The sequence below is a fragment of the Schistocerca piceifrons genome, chromosome 2 (genome assembly GCF_021461385.2).
Source record: "Schistocerca piceifrons isolate TAMUIC-IGC-003096 chromosome 2, iqSchPice1.1, whole genome shotgun sequence".
Taxonomy (NCBI): Eukaryota; Metazoa; Arthropoda; class Insecta; order Orthoptera; family Acrididae; genus Schistocerca; species Schistocerca piceifrons.
Window position 1 is genome coordinate 628,756,440 of NC_060139.1, and position 26,675 is coordinate 628,783,114.

Below are 26,675 nucleotides of genomic sequence, written 5' to 3' on the forward strand. Positions count from 1 at the left end.
GAGGCCAGACAGATGTGTGGTTCCTGAAGAGGGGCAGCAGCGATTTCAGTAGTTGCAGGGGCAACAGTCCGGATGACTGACTGATCTGGCCTTGTACCACTAACCAAAAAAACCTTGCTGTGCTGGTACTGCGAACGGCTGAAAGCAAGGGGAAACTACAGCCGTAATTTTTCCTGAGGGCATGCAGCTTTACTGTATGGTTAAATGATGATGGCGTCCTCTTGGGTAAAATATTTCGGAGGTAAAATAGTCCCCCATTCGGATCTCTGGGATGGGACTAATCAAGAGGACGTCATTATCAGGAGAAAGAAAACTGGCGTTCTATGGATCGGAGCGTGGAATGTCAGATCCCTTAATCGGGCAGGTCGGTTAGAAAATTTAAAAAGGGAAATGGATAGGTTGAAGTTAGATATAGTGGGAATTAGTGAAGTTTGGTGGCAGAAGGAACAAGACTTTTGGTCAGGTGAATACAGGTTTATAAACACAAAATCAAATAGGGGTAATGCAGGAGTAGGTTTAATAATGAATAAAAAAATAGGAGTGCAGGAAATCTACTACAAACAGCATAGTGAACGCATTATTGTGGCTAAGATAGACACGAAGCCCACGCCTACTAAAGTAGTAGTACAAGTTTGTATGCCAACTAGCTCTGCAGATGACGAAGAAATTGATGAAATGTATGATGAGATAAAATAAATTATTCAGATAGTCAAGGGAGATGAAAATTTAATAGTCATGGGTGACTGGAATTTGACAGTAGGAAAAGGGAGAGAAGGAAACGTAGTAGGTGAATATGGATTGGGGGTAAGAAATGTAAGAGGAAGCTGCCTGGCAGAATTTTGCATAGAGCATAACTTATTCATAGATAACACTTCATTCAAGAATCATGAAAGAAGGCTGTATACATGGAATAAGCCTGGAGATACTAGAAGGTATCAGATAGATTATATAATGGTAAGACAGATTTAGGAACCAAGTTTTAAATTGTAAGACATTTCCAGGGGCAGATGTGGACTCTAACCACAATTTATTGGTTATGAACTGTAGATTAAAACTGAAGAAATTGCAAAAAGGTGGGAATTTAAGGAGATGGGACCTGGATAAACTGACTAAACCAGAGGTTGTACAGAGTTTCAGGGAGAGCATAAGGGAACAATTGACAGGAATGGGGAAAAGAAATACAGTAGAAGAAGAATGGGTAGCTTTGAGGGATGAAGAAGTGAAGGCAGTAGAGGAAGAAGTAGGTAAAAAGACGAGGGCTAGTAGAAATCCTTGGGTAACAGGAGAAATATTGAATTTAATTGATGAAAGGAGAAAATATAAAAATGCAGTAAATGAAGCAGGCAAAAAGTAATACAAACGTCTCAAAAAAAGAGATCGACAGGAAGTGCAAAATGGCTAAGCAGGGATGGCTAGAGGACAAATGTAAGGATGTAGAGGCTTATCTCACTAGGGGTAAGATAGATACTGCCTACAGGAAAATTAAAGAGACCTTTGGAGAAAAGAGAACCACTTGTATGAATATCAAGAGCTCAGATGGAAACCCAGACCTAAGCAAAGAAGAGAAAACAGAAAGGTTGAAGTAGTATATAGAGGGTCTATACAAGGGCGATGTACTTGAGGACAATATTATGGAAATGGAAGAGGATGTAAATGAAGATGAAATGGGAGGTAAAATACTACGTGAAGAGTTTGACAGAGCACTGAAAGACCTGAGTCGAAACAAGGCCCCGGGAGTAGACAACACTCCATTAGAACTACTGACAGCCTTGGGCGAGCCAGTCCTGACAAAACTATACCATCTGGTGAGCAAAATGTATGAGACAGGTGAAATACCGTTAGACTTCAAGAAGAATATAATAATTCCAATTCCAAAGAAAGCAGGTGTTGACAGATGTGAAAATTACCGAACTATCAGTTTAATAAGTGACAACTGCAAAATACTAACATGAATTCTTTACAGACAAATGGAAAAACTGGTAGAAGCTGACCTCAGGAAAGATTAGATTGGATTCAATAGAAATATTGGAACACGTGAGGCAATACTGACCCTATGACTTATCTTAGAAGATAGATTAAGGAAAGGCAAACCTATGTTTCTAGCATTTGTAGACTCAGAGAAAGCTTTTAACAATGTTGACTGGAATATTCTCTTTCAAATTCTGAAGGTGGCAGGGGTAAAATACAGGGAACGAGAGGCTATTTATAATTTGTATAGAAACCAGATGGCAGTTATAAGAGTCGAGGGACATGAAAGAGAAGCAGTGGTCAGGAAAGGAGTGCGACAGGGTTGTAGCCTCTCCCCGATGTTATTCAATCTGTATATTGAGCAAGTAGCAAAGGAAACAAAAGAAAAAATTCAGAGTAGGTATTAAAATCCATGGAGAAGAAATAAAAACTTTGAGGTTCGCCGATGACATTGTAATTCTGTCAGAGACAGCAAAGGACTTGGAAGAGGCAGTTGAACGGAATGGACAGTGTCTTGAAAGGAGGATATAAGATGAACATCAGGAAAAGCAAAACGAGGATAATGGAATGTAGTCGAATTAAGTCGGGTGATGCTGAGGGAATTAGATTAGGAAATGAGACACTTAAAGAAGTAAAGGAGTTTTGCTATTTGGGGAGCAAAATAACTGATGATGGGCGAAGTAGAGAGGATATAAAATGTAGACTGGCAATGGCAAGGAAAGCATTTCTGAAGAAGAGAAATTCGTTAACATCGAGTATAGATTTAAGTGTCAGTAAGTCGTTTCTGAAAGTATTTGTATGGAGTATAGCCATATATGGAAGTGAAACATGGACGATAAATAGTTTGGACAAGAAGAGAATAGAAGCTTTTGAAATATGGTGCTACAGAAGAATGCTGAAGATTAGATGGGTAGATCACATAACTAATGAGGAGGTATTGAATAGAATTGGGGAGAAGAGGAGTTTGTGGCACAACTTGACTAGAAGAAGGGATCGGTTAGTAGGACGTGTTCTGAGGCTTCAAACGATCACCATTTTAGTATTGGAGGGCAGCGTGAAGGGTAAAAATCGTAGAGGGAGACCAAGAGATGAATACACTAATCAGATTCAGAAGGATGTAGGTTGCAGTAGGTACTGGTAGATGAAGAAGCTTGCACAGGATAGAGTAGCATGGAGAGCTGCATCAAACCAGTCTCAAGACTGAAGACCACAACAAACAACATATCAACAGAGTTAATAATCCAGAATGTCGGTCCCAGTATGTTGCTTACCTTGTTCTATCATAGTGAAACATGCTTCAGTTTCAGTCTCTTCATAATCATGATCAATTTTTAACCAGGATTTCTTCTTCTCTGATTTCAGCAGTCGAGGCCATTTGAAACCTGAAAAATAAACTTGCTTTGGTCTGCAACTTAATTAGTATAGACAGTTAAATTGTATAAAATCTCACACCAGAAACAATATACAATTTCAGTAAATACTGTTTTTGGAAATTTGCATCAAAAATGTTTTTAAAAGACATGGACTTAAAAATCTTTATAGTTTCTATTAAAAAGATACTTACTACTACTATTTGACAAAAATATGAAGCATCCAGAAAAGGAGGAGAAAACGAAATGTAACTTCATGGATTGAGAGAGTACACAATGATGTTATTTCAGCGATTATAAAATCGAGTAAAATTTACAAAGAACGTCAGATAATGTGCCCGCTCTGGCTTGGATGCATGCACTGATTTGGTTGGGAAGAGTGACATAAAGACACTGAATCCTCTCCTGAGGCAACCTTAGCCACAAAAGTTGTAACTGGTCCTTGACATACTGGGACTGGGACTGAGTTGATGTCTAGGCTTGGCCACATGTCTTCTATCGCATACAAACCAAAGGAGTATCTCTACATCATGCAGACAGTTTTTAGTGACATGTACCATTGGTGGATGAACACTGTCCTGTTGAAAAATGGCATCATGATATTGTTGCATGTGAGGACACAGGATATCCATGATGTACTGCTGTGTTGTTACATTGGAAGAATGGGATCTCTTCTTATGATGTTGCCAGCCGTGGTCATCTGGTGTAGTGCAGAACTGTGATTCACTGCCGAACAGAATGCATCACCATATGTCAGCAGTCCATGTTTGCCAGTCACAGCATCATTCCAAATACAGACACTGTTAATGGTAGTCTATGTATGAGGTGGTAATTCCCTAATCCAGCTGCTGCTAGTCTCCAAGCAATGGAGCCGGCTGACAAAGAATGTTGCAGGGAATCGATTACTTGTTCTCGGATGGCAAGTACAGATGTGGCAGGTTATGGTGTGCTCGCACAATACGGTGGTCCTCCCTTGTGGTGGTCAGATGTGACTGACAGGAGCACTGACAAAGAGTATGCCTGCCCTCATGTTCCCAAGTAGTCAAACAATCGGCCAGTATGGTATGATGACACACCTAAAGCAGTCATGATGTAACACAATTTTGTATGATCGACACATCAGTACCAACTGAATGGCAATAGCTAACAAGACTGACAATGTTATACAACAGCCAGATAAAAGCCTCTTTCTTAACAGATGTGTCACAAGAAGACATCTCCAGCAGTGAGATTGAATTTTTGAACCATCTACACAGTGATGTAGGTTAAACTTCCAAATTTCAAGCTCTGCACTCATTCCACTGGTGGGCCCTCATTTATGAACAGTTGACGAAAAAAAATTTTAGAATTTTGTGTGATGCTTCTCAGCACGGGTGGCCTGTGGGCTGGATTCAGTCGGCGATTGTTTTCAATCCAGCCTGCCGAAAAAAATTTGTGGGAGACATACGGAAGCAATCGCATTGTACTTTGCGACGCATTTTTGGATATTTCTATGGACACTCGGCTCATCTCGGGTTTTCTGCTCATGATGCAAAATCGTTAAAGTTTTGTTTACTCCATGCACGTGCAATGCAATTTCGCCGCTGCTGGGTTTGAACAACAAAGAGAACCTTACAACACTCAGCATGAAGTCACGGCCAATGTGCTCATGTGTCTGCAGAGAGAGGGGAAACAGCTCTCTATCTTGAAGAGATGAGGTGAGAAGCATTTTTGTCTTCGACTGATGCTGGCAACAAACCATGCCTATGTTGTCAGTTAGTAAAACTATTTTTGGACAAATACTTAAAAAATGCTTGTGAATAGTGTTTGTGAATATTAGCACACTAAATTTCAAACACTTTAATGAACTGCCTGTTGCCAAAAATTGCTTAGATACTCCTAATTGCTTGTCAGTTGGGATTGTTTACCTCATTGCCACATTTTGTTTTTCAAGCCTTTCTAGGTTTAACATTTGCACATTTTTTTTCTGTTTTCATATGGGTTTATTTTTCCATGATGACACTTCAAGATGTCTGGCATTCCATCTTCAGATGTTTACATTTATTTACATGTCGTGAAGATTGTGTCTTTTTAAAAGTGTTGTAGAATTTTGCAACACAGCTTTATTAAGACAGCTCTTTTAAAATGTTGTAAGTAAAGAAACAATGTTCATGATGCATAAATAAATGCAAACTTCTGAAGCTGAGGTGAAAATATGTGTTTTGAGGCATAATTTGTTGGTATGGAGTGCTGGAAGCAGGTGTCATCATAAACGTTAATGCCTAGGACACTATAGTTTTGACTTTAGGCACTAGGAGCGCTGCTGTTGAGGCCCACAAGCTTAAGTAAGTATGTGAATCAGGCCAGTGGGTCAAGAATGTTACTCATGCCTGCTCTACCGCTATAAAAAGGAAATGTTATATACATTCGTTGCATAGTGTAATGGTTAAGACAGAGTCCCCAAAAGCAAAAGGTTCTGGGTTTGAATCTTCGTAGGTCCTTTGAATTTTTTTATTTCTAAATCTTATTGAAATGACTATGATTATTATTTTAATTCAGTTGATTGGTTTATCTGTGATTTTTGTATTTGTATTCCTTTGTAACACCATTTTAATCATTTTATTAACTTTTTCAATTACCATCATTTTTTCTTCCTATCATTCTTTTTCCATTTGGAATCTTTGTTATGTGATTTTAATTATTTTTACATATTAACTTCAATTTAACTTAGTCGATTATACCATCCTATATTTTCATTCAAGTTCTTACATTCATTATTTCTATTCCTCATTTTACTTGATTTTCATTTAACTTATGATCCTGTCTTTTCTTTAAACCTTGATCTGTGTTATTTTGTTCATAGTGCAATAGGAATTCATATTTTAAATTTTTGCGAGATAGTTACCACCCAAAAAATGAACATATTGTAATAAAAAAGACATTTCTTATACCACTGTACATTCTAAATAAATAGTTTATTTCATCTTTGTGTTTTAACCAATAGATCAATATTTTCACATGTTAATTAAATTCACAGGCACAAAGATTCCAAATGAAAAAAGAATGATTGAAAGAAAAAAAATAGAGCAATTGAAAAAGTTAATATGGTAATTAAAATGTTGTGACAAAGGAACAGAAATAAAAAAAAATATCTTTAAATCAATTATAAGTAACTGAATAAAAATAATGATCAAAGTCAGTTTGGCAAAAATTTAAAAATAAAAAAATTTGAAAGCAGCTAATAAGGTTTGTGCCCTGAACATTTTGTATGCTACACAACCTGCTTGTATGAGATTTCTTTTTTAAAGCTGTAGAGCGGCATGCGAATTTTTTTTTGTAGATTACTTGCAAATGAGGGCCCACCAGTGGGAATGGTTGCAGACTGTGATACCTGGGACTTTACCATATAGATGCTTTCAAGCATCGATCCCACCGCTGGGGACCTCTCCTTGTCAGTCCTGTGTGATGGGAACATTAACTGTACAGAAACCCGAAGAAACTGAAATATAAGGGTGAACATAGAGGTTAGTCAAATTTGGAATGTTAAAACTGATGTCATCCCTGTTATCATTAGTGCCCTGAAATTAAAATTAGATGACTTGAAGACCACTCTATCCAGAATACAGTATGTTATAATGATAGTGAAGTACAAGATACAGTAATGTCTGAAACCACCTACATCTTGCATAAAGTATTGTGAGATCGCTTAAGTCACCAGGTATATTCTTGAGGCAACTGGAAGCAACGATAATAATAGTAATAGTAATAATAATAATAATAATAATAATAATAATAATAATAATATTCTTTATTGCCCAAAAAAATCTTTTTCAGAGTGAATAAAGGCAAACCTACGCTTATAGTGTTTGTAGGTTTAGAGAAAGCCTTTGACAATGTTAACTGGAATTCACACTTTGAAAGTCTGATAGCATGGTAAAATAAAGGAAGGAAGGAAAATGTTATCCATAACTTGTACAGAAACCAGACTGAAGTAATAAAAATTGGACATGAAAGGGAAGACATAGTTGGGAAGGGAGTGAGTCAGGTTGCACCCTACCAATAATGTTATTCAATCTGTACACTGAGCAAGCATTAGAAGGAACCAAGGAGAAATTTTGGGAAGAGAGTTAAGGCTCAGGGAGAAGAAATAAAAACTTTTGATGTTTCCAAGGACATTATAATCTTTTTGGAGGAACAGTTGAACAGAATGGATAGTGTCTTGAAAAGGGTTTATCACCAAAGGTAAAATAAGGATGACAAAATATAGGCAAATTAAGTCAGGTGATGTTGGCAGAATTAGAGTAGGAAGTGAGACATGGAAACAGTAAAATAACTGAGATTGGCGTAAGTTGCAAGAGTATAAAATACAATTTGACAATAGCAATATAATTGTTTTTCAAAAAGAAAAGTTTGTTAATATTGTCTTCACAACAGGTGGGTCCCTCTCATCTTGGAATCTGAGTAACCTAACCCTCCTTTCTAACCTTCACCAACCTATGCATCTTTCCTCCCTGAGGGAAGGAACTAAAAGCTCAGCAGTCTATGTAATGGAAGGAAGGTAGCTGACACTAGTAAACTAGAAGGATGGTTATAGATGTATAAACTGGAATACCATAACGCATTAAGTAGGAGAAGGTATTAGAGACAATAAAATGGGTAGTGCTGATGGCATTGACAATGGTGGTAGTGGTGGTGGAGGGTATTGAGAAAATTTATTAAAAAGTCTACAAGCTTGGATATTATCTCAAAAATTAACTGCCATAACTGCTTATTTCTGACATAACATCCAGATTCTTAATATTTTTTTAATTATTGTAGAAATTTTAATAAACAAGAAACAGGGCAAAATGTGAAAACACAGTTCATATAATTATGAAATTATACTGCTGTTTGTAAGGTCTTCATCCAGAGACTGATTTGAGGCAGCTCTTGCTACTAGTCTAACTTTTATATGCTTCTTCATCTCTACGTAATTAATGCAGATACATCAACTTGAACCTGATTACTGTAGTCTTTCTCTTCTATTACCAACTTAACTATTCCTTGATACTTCAAAATGTCTCTTGCTTTAGCTGAATACTGCCTTAAAAGCTCTCCTTTCCATGATTTGATTCAGTATCTCTTCATTAATTATCCTATCTCTCCAAATTCAGTCTTTTTTTATTTATTTATTTATTTTTTACTTTTAGCACATTTCAAAAGCTTTTATTCCCATATTGCCTTGTTGCTTGTGCTGTTTATCATTTACATTCTGCTATATGAGGATACCATACAGACAAACATCATCTGTAAATATTTCCTAAAACAGAAATTTATTTTTGATGTTAATACATTTCTCTTTTTCCAAAAATATTTGTTGCTATTGCCAGTCTGTAAATTTATTTCCCCTCTACTTTGGATAGTCTGCATATTTCTATGCATGAATTACCATCACAGCTAACACCAAGAAGTATTTTTTCCTGAAAGTAGTTAGGTACTGTACAAGACTCCTGAATTTATATTTCAACAGTTATTTTTCTCCTAAGATAGCAAAACTCTAAAACAACTTCTAGCATTGCATTTCGTAATCTAATTAGATCAGCATTGCCAGAGTTAACCTGCCAATAATCCGCAAACCTTGTTATAAATTGGTTGATATCTATCTCATGCCTCATGGACATTGCTATGGTGGGGTAGCTTGGGTCCCTCAATGACACACATAGACATACTGTAGATGCAACAAACACAGAGCAGTATCTGTTGAGAAGAAAGGCATATGTGCAGTTTCTTAAGGTAGGCAACAGCCTTTTCAGCAGTCACTGGATGACTGATTCCTCTGACCTTGTAACCAGCATAGCCTTTCCGTGCTGGTGTAGTGAACGGCTGGAAACAAAGGGGAAACTATAGTGTTATTTCCCTGAGAGCATTCAGCCTTGCTCTACAGTTAAATGATGATGGCATTATCCTTGGGTAAAATATTCCAGAGGTAAATCAACCCCCCCACCCCCCGTGGATCCCCAGACTAGTCAGAAGGATGTTGTCGTTGGGAAAAACAAATCTCGAAACTTATGGGTCAGAGAGTGGAATGTTAGATCCATTAACCGGGCAGATTGATTAGAAAATTTTAAAATACAAATGGACAGGTTGAAGCTAGATATCAATGGGATCAGTCAATTCAGTGGCATGATTAACAGGACTTCTGGTTAGGTGAATACACGATTACAAATACAAAATCAAATAGTTGTAATACAGAAGATCTAATAATGAATACAAAAATAGGAATGCGAGTAAGCTAATACAAACAGCACAGTGAATACATTATTGCAGTCAAGATAGATGTGAAGTCAAAACAAGACATTAGTACAAGTTGATATGCCAACAGCTCCGCAAATGATGAAGAGATTGAAGAAATGTATATTCAGTAGTAGGAAGAGTATTGGATTGGGGGAAAGGAATGAAAGAGGAAGCCACCAGGTAGAATTTTGCACAGAGCCTAATTTAATCATTGCTAATACTTGGTTTAAGAATCATGAAAAAAGGTTGTATATGTGGAAAAGACATGGAGATACCGGAAAGTTTTAGACTGTTTATGTAGTGGTAAAAGAGATATTTCGTAACCAACTTTTAGTAGAACATTTCCAGAGGCAGATGTGGACTCTGGCCATAATTTAATAGACATGAAATGCAGAGAAACAGCAGAAATCACAAAAAGACATGAAATTATGGAGATGGGACCTGGATAAGTTGAAAGAACCAGAGATTGTTCATAGTTTCCGTGGGGTTGTTAGGCAATAACTGAGAAACAGGGGAAAAGAAATACAGGAGAAGATGAGTGGGTAGCTTTGAGAGAAGAAATAGTGAAGGCATAAGAAAATGAAACAGATATCACAGGAGATATTGAATTTATTTAATAAAATTAGATAATATAAATATGCAGCAAAGGTAGCAGATGTAGGGAATACAAAATATACACATGTCTAAAAAATGTGATTGATAGAAAGTGCAAAATGTCTAGAGGATAAATGTAGGGATTTAGAAGCATGTATCGTTAGGGGAAAGATAGACACTGCCTACAGGAAATTAGAGAGTCGTTAGGAGAAAAGAGAGAAATTGTATATCAAGAGCTCAGATGGAAAACCACTACCAAGCAAAGAAGGGAAAGGTGGAAGGAGTATATAGAAGAACCATACAGGTAAATGAACTTGAAGGCAATATTATAGAAAGGGAAGAGGAAGTAGATAAAACTGAGATGGGAGGTATGTCACTGTGAGAAGAATTTCACAGAGCGCTGAAAGCCGAAACAAGGCCCCTGAAGTGGACACCATTCCCTCAGAACTACTGAAAATTCTAGGGAGAGACAGCTATAACAAAACTATTCCACTTGGTGTGTAAGATACACGAGACAGGTAAAATACCCTCAGACTTCAAGAAGAATGTAATAATTTCAATTCCAAAGAAAGCAAGTGCTGACAGGTGTGAATACTATCAAACTATCAGTTTAATAAGTCACTGTTGCAAACACTAACACCAATTATTTACAGACGAAAGGAAAAACTGGTAGAAGCTAACCTCAGGGAAGATCAGGGTGGATTCCACAAAAATGTAAGAACATACACGGCAATACTGGCTCTAAAACATCTTAGAAGATGGACCAGGAGAAGGCAAACCTATGTTTACAAATTTTGGATGTTTGGGGAAAGCTTTTGACAATGTCAACTGGAATACACTCTTTTTAGTTCTGAAGGTAGCAGCGGTAAAATACAGGGAGCGAAACATTACGTACAACTTGTACAAAAACAAGATGGCTGTTGTAAGACTTGATGGGCATGAAAAGGGAGCAGTGGAGAGAAGGGATTGTTGGAGTAAAGGAAACCAGAGAAAAATTTGGAAAAATAAATAAATAAAAAACTTTTAGGTTTGCCAATGACATTGTAATTCTGTCAGCAAAGAACTTGGAAGAGCAATTTGATGGAGTGGACAGTATCTTGAAAGAAGGGTATAATATTAACAACAAAAGCAAAACAAGGGTTATGAAATGCAGCGTAATTAAATCAGGTGATGCTGTAGGAATTAGGTTAGGAAATGAGACACTTAAAGCAGTAGATGTATGTGCTATCTGGCTATTAAAATAGCTGAGGATGGCCAAAGTAGAGACGATATAAAATGTAGATTGGCAAGGAAAGCATTTCTCAAAAAACTAAATTTGTTAACACTGGATACAGACTGAAGTATTTGGACCAAAGATGATTATAACAACAACAACGACCTTTTCTCAAGAGACTACCCATTCTGTTCATCTGATCTGTCATGTTCTTTGATGTCTATGCTGGAATTCCTTTGCCAGGTTTCTCTTTGGTATCCTTTATTGCATGCATCATGTACAGATAGAAGGGTAAGAACACTTTATCGTTTACTTTTAAACTGGTGCTTCCCACTGATGTCCTTTGACTCTTATTAACTGTAGTCTCATTTCTGTAGAAGTTGTAGATAACCTTCTGCTCTCTGTATCCCTGACAACTTCACAATCACATGTGATTTAATACTGCCATTTCAAAATCTACAAATGTTATAAGTACAGGTTTACTTCTTCCCTCTATCTTCTAAGATAAGTGGTAGAGTCAGTTGCCTCAGTGTTCATGATTATTTTTTTTTCAGAAACAAATCTGATCTTCCTCTAGGTAGACATCTACTAATCATTACTTTCTTCTGTAGATACTATTGTACCTATGAATCATTAATCTGATGGTTTGGTAAATATTCACACATCTCATCACTTGCCTTCTTTGGTGTGGAGATAATAATACTTTTTCTTGAAGTCTGAGTTTATTTGGCCTATCTCATACATACCACATAACAGGATTGGAATAGTTTTGCAAATGTTGGTTCTCTAAAGGATCACAATAATTCTGAGGGGCTGGCATCTACTCCAGGTGTCTTAATCTTCTATGCTTAGTACGAATCTGCCATCTGAACATTTAATGTTCATACAGCTGCTTCTCTTTCCTCCAGAGGTATCTCTAATTTTTCTGTAGGCAGCATTTATGTTCCACATAGCCGTGTGAGCTTGCTTTTACATTTTTGCATTCATTTACATTAAGAAATGTAAAATTATAATTTACAACTGGCAAGCAGTTTTAATGATCATTTCTTAAATCTAATAGAGAAAAAATAGTACAAAGCACCAGAGAGAAAACATCTATCAAGTTTAACCAACTGGCAAGTTCGGCAGCTAGTTCTTCTGAAGTCAAGACAAAAGTCTTGCAACAGTAAAAGATCACTTGATGTTGACAAAGATTCCACTAGAACATTCAGAAATTGTTTTCACAAAACCAATGCTCCTAATGCATTGTAAGTACAGATAATTCTTTTAAAGCAATTATAGCAACATTATAAAAGAAAGGTAACAGAAAAGATATCAACACCCTGTAATTACTAACAAGTTTTTTAATAATACCATTGTCTAAAATTTTTGAGAATCTTGATACCAACAATGAGTGTATAAAACCCATAATAGATTATGAACATTACATAACTGAGAGTAACCAGTTAGTATTATTTTCTGGGCCCTTCAAATGCAACTGACATTAACAAATGTGCTTCCAAATGCTAAACAACAATAACAATAAACAGAGACTGATAACTGTGAAGTTCCAACTAAGATGGAAACTGTTGCGGCATAAAGTGGATCTATTATTTCACCACTGCACCATCTCTCTTAATATTTTTTTTTCATTTAGTCCAATCTTACTTTCACCATCTTCACCTCCTGACAACTGATTTCTAATGCATTGCAGCCTCTTATCAAGAGAGAGTACTTTCACTCTTTTTCCGTCAGCATTTACATAAATTATGATTTTTCCTTTCTACCTTAAGCAATACGAGATATTTACCTGTCAAAACTTTTTGTAGCCTGATTTGCACATACAGTCCTTTGGCAGAGTGGTTAATATTGTCTGGATGAAATTGCCCATATGTCTCTAAAATCAAGTGATAAAGACCATCATTGTTTGTGCTGTAACAAAATAAACTAAAAATTATGGACTATCAAATAAAAATTATCTTAATCTACAATATTCACAGCACATATATTCATAATATGTAAGTCAACCATTTAAACTATAATCGGCAACATATCCAAGCAAAATACGGGTCAGCAGAGAATATTTTGAGTATTGAAAGTAAGTCTTTATCATGAATCACAAATTTTGCCTACATACATGAGCAACAAACTGTAAAAATACCAGAGAAAGAAAGTTGCTAGACACGCGCGCGCGCGCGCGCACGCACCCACGCGCGCGCGCACGCACCCACGCGCGCGCGCACGCACCCACGCGCGCGCGCACGCACCCACGCGCGCACACACACACACACACACACACACACACACACACACACACACTCCCCCCCCCTCCAATCAACTAACCACCTACCTTTAAAACAAAACATATCATTGATTCTGCATATCAGGGTTCTGACAGTTTGTTGCTAGGTTTGTGGAGGAATGTGGGATTAGATGTCTACATAGAGGTCATGTAATTTACGTAAATAACAGGCTGCTGATTTGCATATGCGGTGAAGGTGCCCAATAGCAACCCAGATGGATTTCATAGGATTTACATCAGGCAAATTTGGTCATCGAGACAGGAACATGAGTTCACTATAAGGCTCCTCAAATCACTGTAGTATGGTTTTGGCTCCAAGACATACACAGTTATAATGCTGAAAGATGACATCACCATTGGGGAAGACATCAAGCATGACGAGATGCAGGTGGTTTGCAGCTGTCAGCTTGTCTTTGATTACTACCACAGGTCCTATTGCAAGCACAGATGAATGTCTCACATAGCATAACACTGCTCCCACCAGCCCATGCCCACAGCGCGAGAGATGATTCTTTTCCATTGCAGTTTCTTTTATTGATGCATTGTGCTTACCCAGAACCCTTCCAACAAATTTCAGTCTCCTATTTGCCTTTCCTAATATTAATCTTAAGCATTTGTCCCATTTCATATTGCTTCTTAATCTTCTTCTTCTTCTTCTTCTTCTTCTTCTTCTTCTTCTTCTTGTGCCTCTGTCCCGCATCTGCTCAGGGTTGGCATGGTTATTAACGGATTTGGCACGGTTAATTTAAGGGGTGGCCAGATGCCCTTCTTGTCGCCACCCTGTCACCTCCCTGGGGCAGAATTAGGGCACCCCAATCTGCGTGGAGTGTTGTTCCTGTGAAAGTTCGCAAAAGCTTTCCAAACATATGTGAACAGTGTAACTAAGGTGGGAATTGGGTAGCAACCCATTATCCATCTAGATGGATGTGGAGAAAAGCCTAAAAACCCTATCCTGGCTGGTCAGCACACCGAACCTCTATGTTAATCCGCAGGGCAGTTCAATCCAGGGCTGAGCACCTCCCATTTAATGTGCACTCCTATCTGGGTGATAATTTCATACTGATTTTTAGTACTATCGCTAAATACTTATACAATGTGCTCAATACTAATCTCGTAATTGGATAACACCCGGTGCTTTCTCTTTGTGGCAGGCATTATCTTGTGTTAATCCAAATTTAAAGAGAGATGCCGTTCATTACATCTAGTGGTACTTTGGTCCAAGTCTTCCTGCATTTCCTTACAACCAACTAATGACAGTATTTTCCTGTAGACAACAGCTTCAGCAACAGACAATCTTAAAGTGGTATTATTCTTATCATCAGATAAATCATTTATATGTACTGAGAACATTAGAGCTATTATGTTTCCTTTGGGGCATGTTACTACTTTAGTTTCTGTAGAAATTTTGTCATCCAATGTAACATACTGGGTTCTATTAGTCACATATTCATTGAGTCAATCACATATACATTAAGATACTCAGTATGCTTCTATCCTGTTTGGTATCTGACAATGGAGTACAGTGTTAAATGCCTTTTGGAAATCTAACTCCAGTTACTATAGGAATGACACGTCTGAGCTTACAATATGCTCTATGATCCTGTGACAGACAGATGACAGCAATGTTAGTCTGTAATTTGGTGCATCTGATCTTTTATCCTTTCCATAAACAGGAGAGACCTGTACAAGAGACTCTTAATAAATAGAAGCAAGGAAAAAAAGTAATTCTGCAGTCCATTCACTGTAAAATCTAACTGGAATTTTGTGAGGGCCTGGTGCATTGTTTCTTTTACATAGTCTTAATTGTTTTACCATACCACAAATATTAAAATCAATATCAAACACCATCTGGGAGTCCAAGCTGTGGTCAAATGCTGGTCCAGCAGTTTACTTGTGTATAAATGCATTTTCAAAAGCGGAACTTAATCTTTCAGTTTTCTGTCTTCATTTTCAGCTCACAGGAGACTGAAGTAATTTTTGGTCATGGGTTGGTCTGCAGCCAGGAGGTCTAAAATATTTCTTGTGTGTGTGTATTGCTGGATTAGTTGTTTGAGACAGTTGTCAGACAACATATCCAGTATCACTTTGCAGGACTGGCTGTCCTTACTGCTGACAACAGATTCATTATTTTTTTCACGTGATACTGGACAGATTAGTCACCACCTACAACTACTGTATGCTCAAGGTACTTCCATGCTATCGAGTTAAGGCTATTTTTGAATGACTCCATGACCAATGTATCTGAATCTAGTGGTCAGTAGAAATATCTGATTATTGATGTACACCCCCTGAACATAGTTATTCTTGTTCATATTATTTTGCAGTTGGAGTCATTTTGGACCACACTCAATTTCTGATTGTCATTACAAACACTCCGCCTCCTGGAGAGTCTTGCCTGTATTTCTGATGTACTTTCCACTATTGCCAATAATTTCCCTTCTCTCTACTTCCACTGTCAACGAATTTCCAGTACCTAGCATAAAGTGGGGGTAGCTGCTTTCTATGAGATGCATGAGCCCTGGAACTCTGTTGTGAATACACCATCAGTTAACAACAACTATTTTAAGATTCTCAGTATCTGTATTTGATATCTGGGAAGTCGAAATAAATGCGTTCTACAATGCTGGTTTTCTGTTGGTGATCTTCGAGTTTCAGCTAAAACAAAGTGTATACTCTATCACCCAGGTAGCTGTTTCTGTAGTGCAACATTACCAGTTTTTACAGCGTAGCATAGGTAAAATAATCTACAGCCAACCTTGTCACTGTGTCAACAAAGCCTTTGCTTCACACCCTACACTCAGCTACAGACCTGAGCACCCCAATCGGTCCCCAGGCAACTGTGCAGAGACCTCATGAGTAAGGCTAGCTGCCTTCATCACATCCATCAGTCTCTGGAAAGAACTGAGAATCGTCTCAAAGCTGAGGTTTGGTTGTTGCTGAGGCTTTCAATTGTTACCAGGGTGGGCTCTTCTACAGGGTGCATGATTCTTCACTGGTTACACACTGAGGGCACATCCAGTTTGTTTCCTTCCAGTGAGACTATTTTTCTAATAAAGGCCTTTTTGCATTTAACACTGGAACTACCTCTTCTTTGCCCTCTGGGTACCTGGGCTGCAGACAGACCAGAGAGTGTTGCATGAGGAGGAGAAGCAGAGACCGCTGGCTCTGTCTCACTATGAGTAGGAGACAATGCCTCAAACCTACTTGTTAGAGTATGAGATAATCTTTCAGCCATTAGCCACATAATATCTTCCTAATGAAACAGCTCTATATTTGAACACATCTGGCAAGCCACCATCAGGTAATAGCTTATTGCCAGACGGGAATTCTCTGTGGATTATGTTGGCTAAAATAGTAGCTGGTAAGATCCATGGCAACATCACAACAGGAGACTGCTACATGTCCAACCAAACTCCATTTCATTTTCATTGTAATCCAAGTAAGATCTTTCACTGCAGTTTGTTCTCTAACCCAATTATTTTCTTCTAGTAATTTCTAACCCACCCCACTAATTCACAAGCAACCCCAAGTTCATGAAAGGTTCTCACGCCAAAAGCTCAAGTCTCATTGTTACAGATCAAAACTGGTCACTCGCACTGATTGCTTGACTGTATTCTCTTAATAGAGTAATCAAAAGCTTCATTTTGAAAACTATATCTGTGTTACTAAGTAATTCCAGTCAATTTTTACTTTTTTGTTGATAACACATTATTTTAGTTTTAGTATAATTACTTTGCAGGTGTATTTTCAAACTTGTTCTATTATGTTCTTCCATTCTTTGTTGGAAGTTTTTCTGCACTGGAGGCAAGCAGTACGATGCCACTGGTTAATCAAAGCTGGTTCAGTATGTTCCATGGACAATACACAAAAACACCCCTCGGAAAGCTGAGAAACATTTTTGTGACATGAAATCTCCTTACCCCACTTCTCACCCCATTTTGAATTTCCCACAATCCTGACAATATCTGAGGATCTAGTATTGAAATATATTCTTCAATAGCCCTAATAGAATCAGTACCATTTTTTAAGCACTATTAGTACATATTTTGTTGAAAACAAGTCAAAAGCTTTCTCAAGATACAAAAATCATTTACAGCTTTCATTACAGTGACTTGGAAACTATACTTTTTCTCCCTGTGTAGTCCGTGATAATTTTAATGAATATTTCATACATGTTTTAAGGGTTTATAGTGTTTACATCTTATTGGTCCCCTTCCTTGTGAGTGGAACAGTTACAGAATTGTTACAGTTTTGACAAGTTCTCTTCCTCTACTGTACTGTTTTTATTACTTTTTTAACAAAATACTATAGTCTATACTTACTATACTCTATAATTAATATACTCTATATTTCAAATGGTTTTATAGGGCCCATATGGCACTACTTGCTTCCTTTCATTATTAACAACCTGTGTTTCAGCTTAATCACTTTAACTTATAAATGTTTAAACAAATTTTTGAACACTTATACAATTTTCACTCTGTTTTTTGTTACAGTGCCACCTTAACTGATATAAAGTGATGTCTGTCCATCATAAGACTCAGATTTTCTCCATATCCCTGGGGCTTTCAATTGCTTTATCTTGTCAGATTTTCATCACACCTTCTTACATCCTCTCACAGACAATTCCAATTTTTTAAATTTAATTCTGCATGTTTTATCATGTGTTTATCATTATTTACTTGAAATTCTTACTTTTTCTCTAACAATTGTTCGTTTTGAGATTTTCTTTAGATTTGCTTTCTTCATACTTGTGACATCTATTTCTGCTTGTCTAAATTACCTTTATAAACATCTGCCTCTATTGCCTGCCTGCATCATCTCCAAATCTTAAGATGCTGAAACTGTTTCTTAATTCAATGATGCATAACTACTTATTCTTATTTACGTTTCCATAATCTTCAGTTCTGTGATTAGTTTTTAATTTATTTTTACACTGCATCTTACTAGACTATAACTACTTTTATTTGGAAAGAGGTCCAGAACCATTAATTCTGCCCAATTTATTTGTTGCCTGCTGAAATATAGTCAAGATAAATTTTTGTGCCATTTTGTCCTCTTCTATTTGTGTTTCTGAAAGACTATGTTAAGGACAAACATGTTGTTGTTCTTGCCAAACTCCACTAATCTCTCTCTCTCTCTCTCTCTCTCTCTCTCTCTCTCTCTCTCTCTCTCCCCCCCCCCCCCCCAACTATCTTAGGATTCCAAAATCTGCTGCAGTAAACAAAAATGCTGAAGTAACTGGGCATGCTCTCTGGCATGAAGTGATTGTATGAATTCCCTCGCTCTATTAGTCCCAGTATTCTTTCACCTAGTGTGGAATAACATTTCAGGAAGTCATATGCGACAGTAGGACCTCAAACAACACTGTCCATGGAACACTATCCTTACAGAGCTTAGTGACAAAAGTGAAAACTTGTCATAGCTACGCTCACAGCATTCTCAGACCAGACCTGAGGGCTCCTGAATTTCAGAGCCTCAGATCAACACAACCAGTTCATCATGCTAATTGTCAGCAGAGCTGTAAAATCAATCTTGTCATTTAGCAGTAGTATATGAAACAAACTAAATATGTACTGTTACACTTTATAATGCTGAACTATGCTAAAGCCATTCTTCATCAATTTTGTTTTAAGAGGAGGAGGAGCCAGAGGTGGGTGGACAAACAGTTACACACAAATCTACATCTACTACATGGATACTCTGCAAATCACATTTAACTGCCTGGCAGAGGGTTCATCGAACCACCTTCACAATTCTCTATTATTCCAATCTCATATAGCATGCGGAAAAATGAACACCTATATCTTTTCATGCGAGCTCTGATTTCCCTTATTTTATTATGGTAAATGTTTCTCCCAGTGTAGGTCAGTGTTAACAAAATATTTCCGCTAAGTGATTGAAATTTCGTGAGAAGATTCTGCCGCAATGAAAAGCGCGGTAATGATCCCACACCACGCAGCAGTATTGTAAAAGAGGATGGACAAGTGTAGTGTAGGCAGTCTAGTAGATCTGTTACATTTTCTAAGTGTCCTGCCAATGAAACACAGTCTTGGGTTAGCCTTCCCCACAACATTTTCTGTGTGTTTCTTCAAATTTAAGTTGTTCTTCATTGTAATTCTTAGGTATTTAGTTGAATTTACGGCCTTTAAATCTGACTGATTTATTGTGTAATCTAAGTTTAATGGATTCCTTTTAGCACTCATGTGGATGACCTCACACTTTTCGTTATTTAGGTCCAATTGCAATTTTCGCACCATACAGATATCTTTCCTAAATAATTTTGCCATTTTTTTTATCTACTGATGACTTTACTAGTTAATAAACGACAGCGTCATCTGCAAACAATCTAAGACAGCTGCTCAGATTATCTCCCAAATTGTTTATACAGATAAGGAACAGCAAAGGGCCTATAACACTATCTTGGGGAATGCCAGAAACCACTTCTGTTTTACTCGATGACTTTCCGTCAGTTACTATGAAATGTGACCTCTCTGACAGGAAATCATGAATACACTCACTGAGATGATATTCCATAGGCATGCAATTTCTCTACAAGCCACTTGTGTGGTACAGTGCCAAAAGCCTTCCACAAATCCAGAATTATGGAATCAATTTGAAATCCCTTGTCAATAGCACTCAACACTTCGTGCAAGTAAAGAGCTAGTTGTGTTTCACAAGAATGACATTTTATAAATCTATGTTGACTGTGTATCAATAGACTGTTTTCTATGAGGTAATTCATAATGTTTGAACACAATATACAGGGTGTCCCATTTATCTTGACCACCCTAATAACTGTTTGTCCAGATGTAAATTAAAAAATGTTTCAAGTAAATGTTCTTTAGCTGTCAGGGGGACATCAATCATCACGATTGCCTTCATCACAGCTTTGTTTCTTACAAAGATATGAACAGCGGTATGACTTTTTTAAATGGCACCCCACATTTTTTATTTGGTAATTCACTTCCTCTCCTAGAGACCTATTCAAAAATGTATCACAGTGTACCATTCACTGAAAAACAACTTTATTAATTACATAACACGACACTGACTTTGAGCCCAGGATCACAAACTTGTCCACTTGCTGGAGTTATCAGAAAACAAATGAAAACCAAGTAAAAACGTAACACAAAATTGACTTTGACTCTCCTGCACCCATTGCCCTGGAGTAGAACATTCAAAGGTGCTCAAAGTGGTGACCCTGGACACTGAAACACTGGTGCACGTGTTGAATGAAAGAATTATCTACCGCTTCCAGTGTTGCCTGCTGAAGAGAATTACAAGTAAGCATGATATGTTCCTGCATGTCTTCTGGAGTTGTTGGAGTATCACGATAGACAATGTATTTAATGCATCTCCAATGAAAGTCCAGAGGATTTAAATCAGGAGACCTAGCAGGCCAAGTAACTGTTCCTCCTCGACCACTCTATCTGGCAGGATACTTTCGGTTCAGAACACGGCGTGCACGCAAGGCATTTTGTGTTGGACATCCATTGTGTTGATACCACATAAGCATTCTGGTTCTTAGCGGCACTTCATCCAGAAGAGGAGGAAGAACTCGTCTGAGGAAGTTGGCATATTCTGTGCCATTTAGACTACCATTGATGAAATAAGGGCCAATAATTGTAGTACCAAGCATCCCATACCAGACATTAGGTCTCCATTGTGCTGATGTTCCACCTGTCTAAGCCATCATGGGTTGTCATTGGACCAATAATGCATGTTCCTTGTATTTACCTGTCCTTTGTTTGAGAAGGAACATTCATCGGTAAATAGAACATTGGAGAAGAAGTTTGGGTTGGCGAGGATTTGCTGCTGTGCCCGCTGACAGAACTGTACACGATTCTGGAAATCATTCCCATGCAGTTCTTGATGTAGGTGTACATGGTAAGGATGGAACCGGTGACGTGTAAGAATTTGATGTACACTGGTTTTAGGAATGCCAGTCTTGTGTTAAAGCTGTCGTGTGCTCACAAGTGGATTCATAGCAACAGAAGCAAGAACAGTAACTTCGGCAGCTTCATCTGTGCGAGTGCTACGACAATTGCGTTGTGGTGGATTGAAACTTCCCGTTTCCTGAAGTGTCACAACAAGACAAGAAAACATCCATCGGGAAGGTGGGTGCTTGTCAGGATATCGCTCTTTGTACAGTTCCACTGCCTGCAAACATTTTTCCTACCTTCAACAACAACAACTACAATAAAAGAAACATTATGTCGATGCAGTTTTAAGGAAGGACGGCCTTTACTGTATGCCTACTCTACACAACAGTATTTAAAAGGACTAAACTACTGTATTAAATGTACTCGTGCTTAAGAAACCAATATTAGAATTAATGTTCTGCTAACTTACATTCCCCATAGATGACTAGCATTTCTACCTTCTCTTAGTTGGTGTACATTCTACTCACACAACTCTTCAACTGATGATGGTTGATGGACTGACAGGTGTGCATTCTACTTATGTTTGCATTTGTCCTCTGTCAGCATCAGCACGTGGATGTGTTCCATTACCTCGAGTAACTGCACTAAGTGCTGGGAGTGTCAATGTTAATGTTGTGTTACGTAATTAATAATGTTGTGTTTCAGTGAATATTACACTGTGATACATTTTTGAATAGGTCTTTATGAGAGGAAATGAATTACCAAATAAAAAATAAAGGGTGCAACTTAAAAAAGTCATACTGCTGTTAATATCTTTGTAAAAAACAAAGCTACAACGAAGGCGATCATGCTGATTAATGTCCCCCTGACGGCTAAAGAACATTTGCTTGAAACATTTTGTAATTTGCATCTGGACAAACAGTTATTTAGGGTGGTCAAGATAAACGGGACACTCTGTATGTTCCAAAATCCTGCTGCATATCAATGTTAATGATATGGGCCTGTAATTTAGTAGATTACTCCCACTATCTTTCTTGAATATTGGTGCGACATGCGCAACTTCCCAGTCTTTGGGTACGGATCTTTTGTCGAGCGAATGGCTGGATATGATTGTTAAGTAAGGAACTATTGTATCAGCATACTCTGAAAGGAACCTAACTAGTATACAAGCTGGACTGGAAGATTTGCTTTTGTTATATGATTTAAGTTGCTTCACTACTCCAAAGATATCTACTTCTATGTTACTCAGGTTGGCAGCTGTTCTTGATTCAAATTCTGGAATATTTACTTCATCTTCTTTGTTGAGTTATACTCATGGAAAGTAGGTGTTTGAGAACAGTTTGCCAGCTGCATACCATTTTAATAATATGTGGCTGAAAATATTACTTGACTTCGTATGTACATAAAATCTCTCTCAGTTTTTGATAACCGTATGAAAGGAATGTCATATTTTTCATACATTAATTTCCTGTGTTCTGAGCTGCTATGTAAGATAGTTATTAGCATTTTTCTACAAAACGAAGCCGTAAAAATGCTTAAAAAGTCAAAATCTGAATATATGTAAATATCACTCAATGGAATGGCATTTTTACAGAAGTTCTTTATGTATATTGAAGTTTTTAATTAGCAATAGTATATCAAAATTGACATTGCATATTTCTACCCAGTTTTAATATCTGCTTCCTATTTTCACATCAGTAAGTTATTATACAGTCATAAAATCCAACTGCCAAATAAAGCAGATGAATTTTCCAATTTTCTTACATAAGAAACAAGAAATAATCTGAGCCAGGCACAAAGAAACCACTTAAACATAACCAGCTGAGAATGATGATGCAGCGACATTACAGAACCTGTAACTCAAAACTTGGTGCCAAAAAGTATTCCAAAACTTTAAACAGAGAGACTAATTGCACCACATTACTTTGTCTATTGAACTAACACAATGAATTCACAGGGCAACTAAACACACTTACCTGAATTCAACTGTGGTTCCTGTGCATGACAAATAATATTTTTCAACTCCCACCAAAGCAATTTTGATCCAAACATGTGATGCATTCTGTCGCCAATGAACTTGAGGTATTTTTGCTTCAGTTCTTAGTGTTGGCATTGTATCCTGTACACTGTGTGGTGACCTCTCAGATATGATCTCTGAAGATACGTGAATGTCACTGCTACCATTGATACAGCTGTTATCTTTCACTTCTTCAATCAAAACACTGTCCTTAGAATCACATTCCAGTGACTCACTGTCATCTGACAGCTTATTCTCCTAAGGATAAAAGGTATATGTTACTGAAAAACACTCAAGTTTTATGAGTACACTCTAGAAATATCCCATAACATTTCTGTACACTATAGTTGTTCAGATTTCACAACCTCTGAAAAAGGATCACATAAAAATTGTTTGGAATAAGTTATTGAAATTATAGATTATGTTTGACTTTCTGATTGAGACTAAAAATAAAAAGTACCAAAGCACTCACTCATAAAAAGAATGGAACCAACTAAATTATTATAATGAAAATAGTGCAGTTGTATAGCTAAAATTTTATGGATGCAACTGAACTGTTTTCAGTACAATTTTGTACCATTTTTTGTGCAGAGCACTACTTAATTCATGGAAATCAGCATTGCATTATTTGCTTTAAAATAGAGTCCAGCAGCTCAATAATCTACATCAATATCAACATCTATACTCTGGAAACCACTGTGAGTGCATAGCAGAGGGTATGTCCGATTGTACCAATTATTAGGGTTTCTTCCTGTTCCATTCAAATATGGGGTGCAGGAAGGATGACTGCTTGAATGCCTCTGTGTGTGCAGTAATTATTCGGATGTTATCCTCATGATCCCTATGTGAGCAATACATAGCGGGTTGTGGTATATCCCTAGAGTAAACATTTAAAGCAGGTTCTTGGAACTTTGTTAATAGACCTTCTTGGAATAGTTTGCGTATGTCTTCGAGAGTCTTCCAGTTCACTTCCTTCAGTATCTCTGTCACACTCTTCCATGGATTAAACACATCTGTGACCATTTGTGCTGCCCTTCTTTGCATATGTTCAATGTCCCCCGATAGTCTTATCTGGTGAGGGTCCCACACATTTGAGCAATATTCTAGAACCAGTTGCGCAAGTGATTTGTGTGCAATCTCTTTCATAGACTCATTGCACTTCCCCAGTATTCTACCAATAAACCGATGTCTACCACCTGTTTTACCCACAACTGAACCTAAGTGATCATTCTACTTCATATCTCTACAAAGTGTTACACTCAGGTATTTGTTTAAGTTAGCCGATTCTAACAGCGGACCGAGAGAGGTGGCACAGTGGCTAGCACACCAGACTCGCATTCGGGAGGACGATGGTCCAATCCCACGTCCGGCCATCCTGATTTAGATTTTCTGTGATTTCCCTAAATCGCTCCAGGGAAATGTTGAGATGGTTCCCTTGGAAGGGCACCCCAGACTTCCTTCCCCATCCTTCCCTAATCTGATGAGACCGATGACCTCGCTGTCTGGTCTCCTCCCTCAAACAATCCTCTAACAGTGGCTCAGTGATATTATAGCCATAAGACACTACATATTTTTCTTTCGTGAAATCTAAAACTCCACATTTCTGAACATTTAGAGCAAACTGCTAATTTCTGTACCATGTTAAAATATTTCCAACATCTTACTGAATATTTATGCAGCTTCTTTTAGAGAGTACTTCATTATAGATAACTGCATCACCTCCAAAAAGCCTGATCTTACTATTAATATTGTCTGCAAAGTCATTAACATACAACATGAACAGCAAGGGTCCCAACACACTTCCTTAGGGCACAACTGAAGTTACTTCTACATCTGGCAATAACTCTCCATCCAAGATAACATGCTGCATTTCTCCCTACCAAAAAGTCCTCAATTCAGTCACAATTTTAACTTGATATCCCATACGATCATACTCTTGACAATAATTGCAGGTATGGTATTGAGTCAAATGCTTTTTGGAAGTAAAGAAACATACATCTACCTCGTTGCCTTGATTCCGAGCTTTCAGTATGTCGTGTGAGGAAAGTGACAATGGGGATTCACATGATTCATGCTTTCAAAATCCATGCTGGGTGGCACTGAGGAGGTCATTCTGTTCATGATACCTCATTATGTTTGAGCTCAGAATATGTTCTAAGATTCTATAATAGACCAATGTCAAGGGTACTGGGCGGTAGTTTTGTGGATCACATCTACTACCCTTCTTGTGACCTGTGCCTTTTTCCAAGAGCTGGGGAGGGTTTTTTTTGTTTCAGGGATGCACAATAGATTACAGTTATAAGAGGGGCTAACTCAGCTACAAATTAAGTACACAATCTGACAGAGATTCCATCGGGCCCTGGAGCTTTGTTCAGTTTTAATTATTTCAGCTGTTTCTTAACACCACTGACACTAATAGTTATTTCATTCATCTTTTGGGTGGTTCAAGAATTACATTGGTGCAATTCTCCTTGGTTTTCCTTTGTAAAGAAACATTCGAAGCTTATTTCAGCATTTGCTTTGCTACCCTCAATTTCAGTCCCTGTCTCATTTACTAGGGACTGGATACTAACTTTGGTGCCACTAACAGCCTTTACATATGACCAGAATTTCTTTACGTTCTGTGAAAGATCACTTGACAATATTCTGTTGCAGAAGCCATTGAATGCATTTTGCATTGTTCTCTTGACAGCCAAATGCATTTCATTCAGCAACTCTCTCTCTACAGCCCTATGCTTTGTTTTATACCTATTACGTGGTAACCTCTGTTTCTTTAGAAGTTTCTTTACAGTGACTGTATACCATGGAGGTTCCCTCCCATTATGGACTATTCTACTGGATACATATCTGTCCAGTGCATGGTCAAATGTTCTTTCAAACTTGAGTCATGCTCCTGCCCTGTGCCGAAAGTTTCAAGTTCCTCAATGTGATATGACACTATTGACTTTTATATAATTTAGTGAACATATATATCTTTCTGCTTGTTTTATTCTCCTTTGTACTTTGGTAACCAGTGTTGCCACAGCTCTGTCTTGGTCACTAATACCAGTTTTGATGAGGATCATCAAAGAGGTCAGGTCTATAAGTTGCCATT

The 26,675-nt window shown here is 37.6% G+C and overlaps 1 protein-coding gene across 1 annotated transcript in view; it reads right to left on the minus strand.

Moving 5' to 3' along the window:
* The window catches only part of LOC124776894 (putative ATP-dependent RNA helicase TDRD12), a 451,178-nt gene that overhangs the window by 14,661 nt on the left and 409,842 nt on the right, over window positions 1–26,675 (minus strand). Inside the window, exons 25-27 of the mRNA XM_047252081.1 lie at window positions 23,541–23,839; window positions 13,187–13,308; window positions 3,240–3,350 (exon numbers count right to left, since the gene is read on the minus strand). Of these exons, the coding sequence (XP_047108037.1) occupies window positions 3,240–3,350; window positions 13,187–13,308; window positions 23,541–23,839 (532 nt within the window). The remainder of the gene's footprint in view (window positions 1–3,239; window positions 3,351–13,186; window positions 13,309–23,540; window positions 23,840–26,675) is intronic.